Below are 15,404 nucleotides of genomic sequence, written 5' to 3' on the forward strand. Positions count from 1 at the left end.
TTGTGTGAAACAACTGTTGATTTGTAAAAGTATGGAACTATACGAGCTAGATGCTACCCACCACAATACACCACTGCAAAAATAACAAAAGCACCGTTACTCACTCAAATCGATTATTTTGAGGAGTAGATTTTTAAGAATGAAATACGTTTGAAAACCATGGATTGTTTGAATTTAAAAGTATTTTTCCAATAATGTCCTTGTTTACATCAGCGCTAATACATATACAAATGAGGGATGCTTAAAACTCCATATACACTGCCTGGACAAAAAAAAGGTCACCACCTGTATTTAACTAAGCAAATAGGTAAGAGCCTCCCATTGGCAAATTACTGTGTGGGTGATTATGGTTCAGCTGGCAACAAGTTATTTAACCCTAACTGATGCAGTGAGTAGCTTCTCATTTATTAAACAACCATGTCAAAAGACACATCCTGTGGTCATGGAAAAATTGTTAATCTGTTTTAGAAGGGTCTCACATTTAAAACTGTTCTCTCGACTATTGGGAGGATCATAGCACCATAAATGTTCAGGATGCTGCACATATCTGGTAGGCTGGGCCTATAGAATGGACATTTATTGGGTACATTGCAGATTATTTAAATGGGTTTTACTGAGAATACGGACAACTCGTATCTGAATTACAGGCTTGATGCAAGAATGTCTGAACATGAATGAGAAATATAAAGATCAGTTGTTGAATAAAGAAACTTGTTAATGTGTTATTTAATAATACTTTTTAACGATAACTTGTCCAACATATTACAACTGAATTAATTTTATGTGAAGAATATATATCCATCCAGTCTATCCTACCTGTGGAACAATTTATATATATATATATATATATATATATATATATATATATATATATATATATATATATATATATATATATATATATATATATATATATAGAGAGAGAGAGAGAGAGAGAGAGAGAGAGAGAGAGAGAGAGAGAGAGAGAGAGAGAGAGAGAGAGGGATAGATAGATAGATAGATAGATAGATAGATAGATAGATAGATAGATAGATAGATAGATAGATAGATAGATAGATAGATAGATAGATAGATAGATAGATAGATATAGATGTGATCTGGGAGCACCAGACCCTGTGGGACAAACTGCTCAGAAGACCCAGTAGGGGTCTGAGCCGTCTGAACGTTGGGAGAAGTCATAAATATGAGCAGTGAGTATGATCATTATCTGACCTTCAGTTCTATATTATTCATTATGATATGGTACACGAGAATGGGGTTTAAGCATATATGTGCTAAACATGGGTAACATGTTTCCTGGGAATGGATGACTTTGATGAAGTATACGCCACTGTTACGCCCCCGTCTAGGCTGTGAGGCCGTATCAAGCTAAAAGAAGTGCAAATGGCTAATGTAATAGAATTTGTGAAAAAAAGGAACAGCAACAAAACAAACAGAAACAGAAATGGAAGCTTTTTTTAGTGTATTGTATAGAGGTTATCATTTACAAATAATCTTATTGGTGCAATTCCCTCAGGAGTGACCCAGGCCAAAATAATAACCAAAACCGACACTAATCAAATAAAACTACACACTAACTAATCCTAATAATAGGAGAAACATACAAAATACTTTCCTAACTCTCTGATACATAAACAGAGAGAAAACCCACACCCAACAAAAATGGCAGTCACTCCCTACCACCAGTGTCCAACACCAAAGTACCAAACAAGCAATATTTACACTCTTTACACAATCTACATATATGTATATATACACAGCTATCAAAGCAGGAGGGGTGAAGCCAAAGATTAAGTCCAAAAATGGAGAAAAACAAGGTCATACACAAAACATACAAATTTTTAATCACAGCCAAACAAACTCCTAGCTAACACACAGTCTCCTTTCTCTCTCTCTCCCTCTCTTGTGGGAGGGACTTTTAAATAGCTGATACAGTTGGCTGGAAAACCGCAAGGAACGGGGCAGAGTCTCAAACAGGGTGGAAATCCTGGCAGTGTACCTGGAACACATATACACACACATCCATCTTTCCCTAACAGCCAAATACAACGACCAGAGTTTGGGATTTTGTGTGCAACCATTGTGATCAGTCACAAAATCTGCTATCTCGCTGTGCCCAACAGTTGTTATTGCACGTGGGATAGAAGCTGGTCTCAGTGAAGAAGAAAAGCTGAAGAAGGAAACTGAAGTGTTTCATAGAGTTCAGCTGCCATGTCTGAGAATGCTAGCACTGTAATTGGACCAAGCCCAAAACAAAAGTGTTCCTTCTCTGCTCCCCTGAGTATTTACAGAGCCATGCAGAAGAAAGTTTTGGGGTTGCTCCATGGGATACAGGAATCATTTTCAAGAGAGGCACAGGCTTCCTCACCTGTTAAACTCATTGAATCTGTGAGTGTGCTCTGCTGTCTGCAGTACTTCCAACCATCAGAGAGGATGGTACTGTTTGTGAGAGGCCAATTTCAGTGTCAGATATATTTGTAGAGGAGTCTGTTAAATCCTTGCTGAGCCACAGTGCAGCCTCATTTGTAGCTAGTCAGTTGGTTTCACCTACTTTCTTTGGCCGAGACACTGCAGCCTCCTCTGAACATCTTCAGGACTGTATGTCTATCAGTCAAAATGATTCCGGTAGTAAGTGTGCCAATGATGGAGATTTATTCAAAAAGTCCAGTGAGAGGGGCATGATGCCATAAGTAGACAAAAAAAAAAAAAAAATCCAAAAAACCATAGAGAAAAAAAAATAAATTCAGTCATCAAGGCCAACAAAGAATTATACCCAAATAAGGCAACTTAACATACATCCAATTATGGCACTCAATCAATGCGTCTCTCCCTTGCATTCCAACGCCACTCCTTATATTTAATCTTTGCCCCTTAGAATGAACAATTCTAGATGCTTCATAATCTAGAATTCATAATATCTCTCCCCTATGGTTCAAAACATTTAAATTTAAAACATTTTCCCATTATCCAAATATTCTCTTAGGAAAATAAAATATACCCATATCCAAACAGAGCCAGTAGTCACAAGTTTATCTTCCTGCTTTCTATTTAGAAAATTACCTGCTCCAATAACGTGAACCAAAACTACAACTCCCCCTCAATTCGGGGCACTACGCTTGACTTGTCCCCTTACAACCGCTGAACAAAACAAGTACATGCTTTGAAGCCAAACTCCCATTACCTTATTATAGTAAATATATCTACATCTACACATATGCATTAACTCTAGTAGTTATCTACACATATACATTAACTCTAGTAGTTATCTACACATATGCATTAACTCGAGTAGAAATCTACACATATACATTAACTCTAGTAGTTATCTACACATATGCATTAACTCTAGTAGTTACCTACACATATGCATTAACTCTAGTAGTTATCTACACATATGCATTAACTCTAGTAGTTACCTACACATATGCATTAACTCTAGTAATTACCTATACATATGCATTAACTCTAGTAGTTACCTACACAGTCAGTTGGCCACCCTGAACAATGTAAGACAATTACAATTATTATTTTACAGAACTCCAGCAAGTTTGTTCCCTCTAATAACAGTGTAATTACTATAAAAGTCTTTCAACCCCTTGTACTGTCCACGTTATCCCTCTAATATCCTGTTTGTCCACATGGAACAGACCGGAGTGCCGTTACATCTGCATAAAAATCATGGTCTCCTTGAAAGATGCAGACTTTTCCCTTTACCACTGCTTGTAGAAAGTGTCTTCTAAAGGCTGGCAGTAGGTTTGGGAGATGATTTTGCTTCCATTTTCAACCCGAAATGGTCCAGCTAGCTCATCTTTAATAATACCAGCCCATAGCAGTACCTCACCTCCACAATGCTGGGGTCTGAGTCGAAGTCAAGCTCTGTGCCCAATACTAATCCAGCCAGGGGTCCATCCAACTGATCTGTCAAGAGTCATTCCCATCTTATCAGTCCATAAAACCTTTGAAAAATCAGATATCAGATATCTTCAGATATTTCTTGGCCCAGTCTTGACATTTCACGTTATGTGACATTTCACTCGGTCATATCTCTGAGTATTGAACATTTTGTACTTCTGGGCACTCCAGGTAGGTTGCAGGTCTGGAATATGACAGTACTGGAGGATAATGGGTTGCTGGTCGCTTCACATTTGATTCTTCTCTAATCTTTAATTTTTTCTCAACATGTTTCTTGTGAACCTGTTGACTATTTGCAACAAAATGTTTGACAGTTCTGTGGTCATGCCCCAATATCTTAGCAAGTTTAAGAGTGCTGCATCCGTCTCGAATACTTTTTACAATTTTTGATGTTTCAGAGTCAGATAAATCTCTTTTTTGTCCCCTTTTTGCATGAGGAAAAGAAGCTGCCTAATAATTATGCACAGCTTCTTATAGGGTGTTGATCTCCTTAGCCCACACCCTCCCTCATTACACAAATACACATCACCTGATATGCTTAAAATCATTAACCATTCAACTTGAAGTTGGAAAATATGCATAAAAATGAAGTTTACAACAAAGCACCGAAAGTTGAATCACAGGGTAAAAGCGTTATATTTGTTTAAAGTAGTAATCATTCCTGCTTGTCCCATTACCAAGAACTGTCTGGTAACATTATTAAAGATGTTTATCAGTTATAAAAGAGCAGACAATGTCCAAAATGAAGCTTTATTTCAGGGGAAGTAACAGAAATGCCAGGACACAGAACAGAATACAGACAGAGCTGCTGCATTCTGTTCTCCTGCACTGGTCAGAACTGCCTCCTGCACCTCTGAGACATCCACAGTCCAGCTTACCACTCACTGAGTTTAGTGCCTCATCCACAAGTCACCCATAGTGATACATTCTAATGAAGCTGTCATTCAAAAACCTCTGACATTATAGTGACACACACATATGTACACAAGTTCAAGTTCAAGTTTGGTTTATTTGTCACATACATAGTCATACACAGTATAACTCGCAGGGAAATGGTTTAGAGTGCTCTGCCCAAACTGAGGAAAGAAAACAGGGGTGCATAGATATTCTATATACGTGAAATATATATATGCAAAGAGAAATATATATATTCTATGTATGTACAAAATATATTAACAATGTATGTACAATATATGTATAATATGATTATATACACAATTTACAAAGTATATGGTTGTGTATATATGTACACAATGTACAGAATGTACAGATCCGTTTTGTATAATAACATAACATAGTTACAGTTGTGTTACAGGGTAATTGAATATATATATATATATATATATATATATATATATATATATATACAGTTATACAGTTATGTTACATGGTGGTAATAGAATATCTATATATATACAGTTATGCTACATGGTGGTGGTGGTCCCCACAGTTTATCAGTTTCCCTGATTCAGGGCCCGAATGGCCTGTGGGAAGAATAAACCAAATTTCAAACTTGAAACTTGAAACATTCACTCAGCTGCCGAAAGGTTTGTGCAAGTTTGCACTGAGATCCTCCAAGTCCTCCTCCACCAGTGTCCAGCAGAGGTTAGACACAGTTTTGCTGACCTACTGTAATACTCCACATCAGGGCTGCAGTTTTGTACTCATCTTGATACTCTGAGACCCAGAGTACTGTCTGCTATAGGGGGCCTGTTCTGTTATGGGGCAGAATATTCCCCTAAACTGGCTCAGGGTCAGATGCCGTCTACCCTCTACCTCTAGAAAAAAAAAAGTTAGAGAACTGTAATTTCTAAGACTTTCTTAATAAGGTGGGAAGAAATGTGTATTGCTTAAACTTGCTGCTATCTATATTCACATAGCTTGGGTGAATGACCTAGTAAAAAGGAGAGTTCCAATTCCACTACCACGTGTCCATAGTGCTATTGAATGTAGACATTACATACTGTCTTTTCTAAATGTTCTACTGATGCAGACATAACACAGGTGTCATCAATACCAACATGATCTTCAATGTCAGGAAAACCAAGTGTAGAAAAATCATGACTGAATGTGAGAGTGCAGCACATAAGAGAGGATTACTGAGAGCTCTAAGAGGAGAGAGAGAAGAGGAGAGAAGAGGAGAGATTCTTTCATTTATTTGATAAAGTGAATCAGACGTACAAACTAGTGCTGTGAGGTGAAATGTCAGTTGTCCTGTTTGCATATGTGAGCTGCTTCACTGCTCCACACACTTTAAGAGCTGTAGTGGTGATCAGAGAGTGTTCAGTCCTTTAACACACACTGACACACAGCACAATGATGATGTCACTCATTCTACTGCTGGGGACACTGGGACTCCTCACTCAGGGTGAGACAAACTGAAATAAGTTTAGTTTTCATTTTTACTTGGTTTTGGATGTTCATGTTTATTTGCTGCAATTTTAATTTTCAGAGTTACAATATTTTTAATTTGGATTTTATTTATTTAAAATTCATCCAAATTTAAATGTTATTATGTATGTGATCATTTTTTTAGAATCATTTGGGGAAATAATCCTGACTCAGACTCCAGGATCTCAGTCTCTTACAGCAGGACAGACTGTTACTATCAGCTGCAGGGCCAGTGAGAGTGTTAGCAATTATCTCCACTGGTACCTACAGAAACCTGGAGAAGCTCCTATACTCCTGATCTATTATGCATCAAACCGTCAGACTGGAGTTCCAGATCGATTCAGTGGTAGTGGATCTGGTACAGAATTTACTCTAAAAATCACTGGAGTCCAGGCTGAAGATGCAGGAGATTACTACTGTCAGCAGGGTTACACTCCATTCACACAGTGTTAGAATGCTGTACAAAAACCTCCCTCAGCTGTAGAGGAACTGCTCTGACTCAAACACAGACTGATCTGAGATCAGCTGAATAGCTGCTAAATCTGCACTCAACTCAAATCATCAACTCCAAAACACTACAGTACTGAACCGTTTGCTCTTTTAAATTGTCATCATTGTGTAATAGATACTTACATCACTACATATGTAGCAGATTAACATCTTTCCTTTAAACCAACCCCTGATAACGTCCTGCTTCCACACTCAGGTTCTGGACAAAGGCAGTAATATATGAACATCACTGTGGTGTATAAGGACAGGTGATCACTACCTAGTGAACTGGTCTGAGTTACTCTTGATTCTTTTAATCATTTTACTGCTGTTTTTAGCCTGGAGATCCTGGAAAAGCTGCTGAGGAAATAGTGTGTTAAACTGTCCAGACAGCAACTGGTATGTGAAGTTAATTCTTCCCTCTTTTTAGAATAAAAGAGTTATTTTAAAGTCCTGCTATGTTAATTTCTGGATAATTTCAGGTGATGATGGGACAAAGGGTGACAATCTAGAATTACTGTGTAGTGTAGCTGAGTCCATCATCCTGGGAATTTCTCTCCAGGGAAAAAGTCACAATATTTACCATTTACACAAACTAAAGTTTTGCTATGCTAAGAAGGAAGGAACATAATTTCAACACAAATAATGTATTATTAGTTTCATATGATTAATATTTTACTGACGTTAAAATAAATAAATAAATTTTAGCCCAGGAGGACCAAAACACCAGCAGACAGGAAATCCTTCCTCCTAAAGAGTCCCCACATCTACCAGACAACTGGAGTGCTGTCTGTTCATGTGCTTCCACACATCCACTGATCTAAATCACTATTACAGAACAGAGAGTGAAGGGCTGCTTCTGAACTGTACTGGATACACCTGCACCTCCACACTGAGGGACACAAGATTATCACAACATTTACATTTAACTCATTAAGATGTAAAAGTGGGGACAGTCACATTAATGCTCATGACCTGCAGGTGAAGAGCATGAGACAGTAGTTACGTCCTGTGTCCCCCTGTGTCATATGTATGTGTGTGGATCTCTGTTCTCTCCAGTTCCAGTTACCCAAGACCCAGTCCAGAGTTCCTCTACAGATCTTCATACTCACTGTCCAGCCCTGAAACAAGGCCCTGCCTGGAGGAGGGATATAAGGAAGTGTTTTGGAGGAAGAAGAAAGAGAAAGATGATATTTTGGACATCTGGTTGTTCGAGTGATAGTTTTGATATTTGATTTGGTGCTTGGTCTCTTTCCCCCCTTACTCTGATTCTGAGCTTGTTTGATCCCTCTAACTTGGCCACTGTTGTAAATTTGTATATAGTGTGTATGTATTTGTGTGTGCTCTGGAAAGCAGGGAAGGCCTGCCCTTATGTTTGGGCCCTGGGTTATTTTGTCTGTGTTATCACTTAGGGAGTTAATGCAGTCTTATCTTAGTATAGGATATTATCAGAGGATGGTTGTGATCCATCAGCCTCTGGGTTATGGTCCCAGCACACTTCCACTGCACCACTCTGCTCTCCTGCTAATAGAGAAATAATAAAATACCTACAAACTCACACTGAAATGGACAGAAGTGTTCTAGTATGTGACTGTTCATTCATTCATTCATTCATTCATGTATTTGCTATCATGCCGTTGAGCAGGACGCACAGACTCCCTTGACGATGTGAAACATTTAATGACATGAAACATAAAGGACACGCGTGGCACTCACACATAATAACACTAATAGACAGGAACACACAAACAACAAAGACAACATAAAATGGTACAAACGTTGGGTTATACTAACAGCGGCTACACACTCATTGACACTAACATTACACTAACACTAACAATGACCAACCATGAGGCCCACACTGACAGGGCTTTAAATAAACAGACATACACTCAACGTGAACCCCGTACAGGTGCGTGCCATCATGTAGGGGGCGTGACAACAAACGTAATTCCCCTGCATGCGGTGGGCCAATCCACGTGACTCATGGGAGGAGAAGCATTCCATTACATTTTTCAATACATTTTATATTCATTATCTAAACTTACTTACTAGAGAACATAATTTTTATTCAATCTTGATACTGTGTTATTGGTAATTATTTCTGTTTCCTGTGTACATAATGTTCAGATATAAAATGAAGAACTGAAACTAGTCTCTAGTAAAGTCAATACCAGTCAGAGTGAAAGAGAGCGAGAGCAGTGGGGTCAAACAGATTTGTGTTTACAGCCCTGAGAAACCTGCTCCTTCCCAGAATAGAACAACACTTTTTGCAGATGTTCAACTTTCATTAGCCCAACTTACTCAAGCACAACACACTCCTGTGCAAAGAATCTTACAGTGCAGATAGTGAATAATAAAATAATACAAGAACAGATCATGTTCAAATTGAAGCTTATTGCAGTGATAGCAAAACTCAAGAATCAAAACCAGCTGAGAGGTGAATTAAGAAAAAAGAGCATTCTTCAGACTATAAGCTCCATTGTTCAGGGCTGTGTAAGTGTGTTACATCACATTACAGCTGACTGAGGTCATCATGGAAGATGGTAGAGCTCCTCCTCCTCTTCCCTAAATGCAGCACTAAGAGTCAGTGAGCTGCTGTGGCTGTAACTGCAGTTCTGTTCTTCTACTCTGGTCAGAACACTCTGCTTCACATCTTAGACATCCACTGTACAACTCACCAGCGCCCCTTGTGGAAAGTATGTAGACTGCAGGCACAACGGAGATCCTGTACAGAGGAGCGATTGAGAGCACTACACCACACACACTTTTAGAAATACTTACCTAAAATGTACTAGATACTTCTTATTTATCATTCTCTCTAAATCTGTTCATCAGCTCCAGTTATCCAATAATCAGCACACTGTAGCATAGTTTTATGACATTGTTCATACTGAATAGAAATATTATTTCTATTCATCTATATATTACATTGTATTATAAGGTTTATAGTTCTCTAGTATGGTTGGTTCTGTTAAATATGGTTATGTAAGAGGTATTCAGTGGAGGCATTACTTCAGAGAGAGACCAGAGTTTTTGGTAGACATGTATTAATACAGAGAGACCGCAGAGAGTATTTGGTAGACGTGTATTAATACAGAGAGACCGCAGAGAGTATTTGGTAGACGTGTATTAATACAGAGAGACCGCAGAGAGTATTTGGTAGACGTGTATTAATACAGAGAGACCGCAGAGAGTATTTGGTAGACGTGTATTAATACAGAGAGACCGCAGAGAGTATTTGGTAGACGTGTATTAATACAGAGAGACCGCAGAGAGTATTTGGTAGACGTGTATTAATACAGAGAGGCCACAGAGAGTATTTGGTAGACGTGTATTAATACAGAGAGACCGCAGAGAGTATTTGGTAGACGTGTATTAATACAGAGAGACCGCAGAGAGTATTTGGTAGACGTGTATTAATACAGAGAGGCCACAGAGAGTATTTGGTAGACATGTATTAATACAGAGAGGTCACTTTGCATGTGCAGCACCTGCTTCAGTGCTCTGGGAGTGTTTATAGTCCTGTGAGTTTAACACTTCATGACTGAGAGCTGCCTGCCCCAGCAACTTCACCCACAGCAACCATGACTTTGATCCCCATCTTCATCTACACACTGGTCCTCTGGACTCAAGGTAAAAGATCATTTTATGCTTTGCTTTTGTGGTGAATAAACTAAAAAAACAGATGTCTTGTTTAATAAAATATTCTAAACCTTCTATTAACAGATATAAGCAACATAAGAAATGGAAAATAACATATGACTTAAATTGGATTTGCTTTGTTTTTTTTTGTTTTATCCCCCAGAATCCATGTGTCAGGTGACTGTGACTCAGACTCCTGCAGTGAAATCTGCTCTTCCAGGAGACACAGTCACCATCAGCTGTAGAACAAACCCTGCAGTGTATGGTAATAACTATCTACACTGGTACCTGCAGAAATCTGGAGAAGCTCCTAAACTCCTGATTAGATATGTGAACACACTACAGTCAGGAACTCCAGCTCGTTTCAGTGGTAGTGGATCTGGATCTGACTTCACTCTGACCATCAGAGGAGTCCAGACTGAAGATGCAGGAGATTATTACTGTCAGAGTTTCCATTATATCAGTAGTACACCCCTGTTCACACAGTGTTAGAGAGTCGTACAAAAACCTCCCTCAGTCAGACTGCACAGAGACTGCACTGCTGCAGCTGGTACCTACTGCAGGTGCTGAGGGGGAGGATGTGATACAGCACAATAAAACACTCTGTGGAGGAGAGATGCCCCATCACACTCACTCACTACTGAACAACACACATCTAAAGAAAATCATTCTTCTAGGAACCACAACACACTGACTCACAACAGTACAATGTTAGAATTGACTTTTATTTTGTATGTGTTTGGTATTACATCTGAAAAACTGTACAAACTGTATGTGGATGGTTAAACATATTATCTATGCCCATGAGCTGATCCAGGTTTAGTGTATCTGGTTCTTCTTCACTGAGTCCTTAATCCCTTCAGACAGCTTCATCCAAAAAAAATGACACCCCATTTTTATTATTCCTCTGGAGAAGTCATCAATCTGCTGATGGAGCTCCTTCCAGTTTCCTCTGTTGTGTCCAGTTTACCCCTGTGTCATTCCAGTTTACCCCTGTGTCACTCCAGTTTACCCCTGTGTCTATCCAGTTTACCCCTCCTCTCTCCAGTTTACCCCTGTATCTAGTTTATTCCTGCCTACCCCCAGTTTATAACTCAATAATGTACTATACTAACATTATTAACACCTATTGTCATGAAACCTATAGAAACATACAAGAGTACTAATAATTAGACTGTGATCTTCTGGATGGAGATCTCAGAGGTTGTTCCTGGGATCTGCTGGAGCCGTTCTCCCAGTATGGGGGTCACAGCCTGTAGTGCTCTGCTTACTAGGGGACACAGTTCCCACATCTTTTGCATAGAGTCTCTCTCACTGGGGTTGCCTGTGTAGTAGCATTCCAACAGTCCTCTGTTCTCCTTTCTTGTCCATGAGTGTCCTGTAGTTGTTCCAGTACCCAGATTGTCTTGGTCCCCCAACATCTGACATGGACCTTGTTGACCCGGGCAACGTCCAAGCTGGTGTGACTCTCTTGTTTCGTTCTCTCATTCTCTCATTATTAGTGAGGTCGTCAGGTAGCATTAATGACCTTACCTAAGGGACCACACTAGAGACACCCAGTACTGATGTCAGTGGTGTAACCCATTGACCTCCAAGTATCATAATGTACCCAAACATCTGCATGATAGTGATAGTTGTGCTCAGAAACCTCCTCCAGCTGTAGACTCAGAAACTGATCCGCTCATTAGCTGTTAATAGCTGCTATATAGCTGCTAATTCTGCACTCAGCTCAATTCATCAACTACAAACCATTACAGTACTGGGCAGGTTTCTCTTTTTGTTTAATATCCCCTTTGTTTAATTTCATCAAAAGATGAAAAATATCATATTAGTAGGATGTTTGGGTTTAGGCAGCAAACTTCACTTACTTTCTTCCAAATATTAACACAAACACAAACAGATGAAAACTGCACAGGTGAACATAAAACTAATTTTCCCACGATGAATTTCACCTCTTTGGCATAATAATAATAATAATAATAATAATAATACTTTTTCCTGTGTAATTAAATAACAGAATAATGCAGTAAGAAATGTCTCAGCAAACCTACTGAAATGCAAATAAAGGGAAAATATATTTGCCCAATATAACACACACAAACACACACATGCACTCACACACACGTACACACACACACACACACACACACACACACACACACACACACGCACACACGCACACACACACACACACACACACACACACACACACACACACACACACACACACACACACCTTCTCCAGTCTGTACTGTTAATCAGATTTACATGGGCAGGGTGGCCTTCCAGAATAGAGCAGCACTGTGTCCAGATGTTCAGCATCCTCAGGGTGTGTGCCAATGACTTTGTTATGTGTTTATTTCTGTTATTATTTAGTGTTTATGTCCTTGGTTTCTTAAATAAAAGTGATTTCAGTTATTGCTATTTATATTTTTAGTTTTTAAATAAATTCTTTAAAGATATATTATAAAAATAATGGAAACATGTAAATCTGAAAATCATTAACTCAAAATGAAAATTCTGCCTTGAAAATGTCCCTGTTGTTCCATGAACTATTACTAATCTCTTCATATGGGGAAAATAACTGAAAATACAATATTATATTCCAAATCTTTTTATTTCTGAAACAAATTAAAACAGTTAAGCCCAAACATGTGCTCTACAATCCCAGTGAAGCAGAAGAGTGTGTAGAGTAAAGCAGAAGATTGTGTTTCACGCCTCAGCACACTGCTCTCTACTCAGTGTCTGTGTGACAGGAGACTGGGAGTCCTTGGTGGCCTCACAGGTCACTGTCTTCTTCAGCCACTCCTCCTTCTGGAGGGTCAGGGTGCTGCTCCAGCTGTAGAGGCCGTCCTTCTGCAGAAGCCCGGAGCTCTGGCTCACCCCCGAGCTCCAGCTGCTACCAGCCACCTTCCAGCTCAGCTTCCAGTCTGAAGGGAAGCCCTTGTTGGCCAGACACACGAGTGTGACCTTCTCCTGCTGCAGCTGTACACTGGAGGGGGGCAGGACCGTGAGGGTGGGCGAGGCTCACCTAGGAGACACAACACGGTCTACAGCTCAGACAGGCAGGAACCGTTAGCAGGAAAATCAGTTGTTTCACTTCCTCTTTTTGTTTTTGGATGGAGTGGAACTGAAGTCACAAATGTTTCAGACTAACATATGAAACATATGTAACATATCAGTGAATGATCGGATTGATCTATATCTTTCCAATTTTACACTTGCACAAGACATACATATTATATCTTGTTTCTTATTCTTTTACATTCATATATATATATATATATATATATATATATATATATATATATATATATATATATATATATATATATATATATATACACACACTACATACATAAAATATACAATTAGAAATAAAGATAAATAAAGATAAAAAAATTAAGACAGTAACTACATTAATTTGAAATAAAGAGTGAAAGTTACTTAAATCCAAATGAGAGTTTTGTGCTGCTAAAAGTGTGCGTGTATGTGTGAACCTGTGTTTCGCAGAACTGAATTCGGTGATCCCTTTAAACTATTATATCGTTAATGTTTATGCGTTAGATACATGTAGACTTTGTAGAATCATAGCAACTGATTATAAGAATTGTGTCTTTAGATATATTTATGTACACTAAAAACAACGTTTAATGCAACATCCAAATCAAGATAATTTATATAATGACATAAATAAATGTGTTCTAGATGTATAATTTAGGAATTTGAGTATTTGTAACAGCCAACGTTTTGATCCTTCAGTATGCGAGTATTACGGTAAAAGTGAACTGCAACGATAAGCTGCAGTCAGGTACCGATATTTCTGACTTTTAAAATAAACCTTGTTGAGAGATATTCCTAATACATGTATGTTTTTACTACTGAAGGACACTTAAGAAACTCTCCATCGGTATAAATTAAAAGGTCTATAAGGACATATCAACAGTTATTATATAGAAAGATACTTAACAAAGTCACAAGAGTATGGGTAGTTAACAAAAGCACCGTGCGTTCTGACGCAACGTTACCTAATGTGGATTAATAGTGTTACCTAATGTGGATTAAAAGTTAAAGTCTACTTATGTCCAACTGATAGTTTTGTTCCGCCACCGAAAGTCCACCACAGTGCTACAATCACGTTTCCAGGTATAAAAGGGTCCTGAAGACATTACTAGGAAGCTTTGTGCTCAACCTTGTGTTTTCACTTGTGTGTTTGTTCTTTGCTGTTCTGAGTGTTCTGTGCTCTGACCCTATTAGTCTACTTCCACAGTGAGATTCGCTTTGGCCTTCTGCTTGTACTGTTGCCCTTATATCTAGTGTATATAGTGTATACAGTTTCTATATTCTAGTGTGTATAGTCTATGTTCACTTGAGTCACTTCACATAAGGTGTAGGGTGGGCTGCTGTTTGTTTTGCCGATTGGGGTTTGTCTGTGTTTTGTGTCTGGTGAGGGAGGTAGTTCAAGTTCAAGTTCAAGAGGTTTTATTGTCATTTCAGCTATATACAAGTACACAACAAAAATGAGACAATGTTCCTCCAGGACCATGGTGCAACATAAAAACAACAGTGCAACAGACAACATGCTACACAAGTGCAAACAGTCCAAAGTGTGTATGTGTTTTGGTTTTCTCATTTTGTTTCATTAGGTTTTGTAGCCCCACTTATGGTCAGTGTCACAAAGGTCCACCCTCCTCACGTCCCTGATGTCTTGGTTTCCCTGTCTTCCTGCACTCCCTTGTTCCATGCCTTAGTTTCATTTTATCCACACCCGTCTGTTCCTCTATTCCACTCCTTGCTTTATTTTCCGCTCTTCCCATGTTCATCTGTAGTTTCAAGTTTCAAGTTTGGTTTATTTGTCACATATATAGTCATACACAGTATAACTCGCAGTGAAATGGTTTGAGAGTGCTCTGTCCAAACTGAGGAGAAAAAACAGGGGTGTATAGGGAATATATATATATATATAT

The 15,404-nt window shown here is 38.7% G+C and overlaps 1 long non-coding RNA gene and 4 gene segments (V, D, J or C); 4 read left to right on the plus strand and 1 right to left on the minus strand.

Moving 5' to 3' along the window:
• Positions 1-15,404, minus strand: part of LOC113568144 (Ig kappa chain V-III region MOPC 63-like) — a 230,176-nt gene that overhangs the window by 45,803 nt on the left and 168,969 nt on the right.
• LOC113568143 (Ig kappa chain V region Mem5-like) overlaps positions 1-15,404 on the plus strand; it is a 125,925-nt gene that overhangs the window by 24,118 nt on the left and 86,403 nt on the right.
• The window catches only part of LOC113568146 (Ig kappa chain V region Mem5-like), a 256,254-nt gene that overhangs the window by 17,311 nt on the left and 223,539 nt on the right, over positions 1-15,404 (plus strand).
• On the plus strand, positions 539-8,329 carry LOC145657408 (uncharacterized). The gene is made up of 3 exons (XR_014123041.1): positions 539-550; positions 7,131-7,191; positions 7,852-8,329. It is a non-coding gene; the product is annotated as an uncharacterized LOC145657408 (long non-coding RNA).
• Positions 10,238-15,404, plus strand: part of LOC145657398 (Ig kappa chain V-III region MOPC 63-like) — a 274,055-nt gene continuing 268,888 nt past the window's right edge. The window contains 2 exon segments of the V gene segment in view: positions 10,238-10,428; positions 10,601-10,913. Of these exon segments, the coding sequence occupies positions 10,380-10,428; positions 10,601-10,913 (362 nt within the window).

The sequence above is a fragment of the Electrophorus electricus genome, chromosome 4 (assembly GCF_041902795.1).
Source record: "Electrophorus electricus isolate QZ-2024a chromosome 4, ASM4190279v1, whole genome shotgun sequence".
NCBI lineage: Eukaryota > Metazoa > Chordata > Actinopteri > Gymnotiformes > Gymnotidae > Electrophorus > Electrophorus electricus.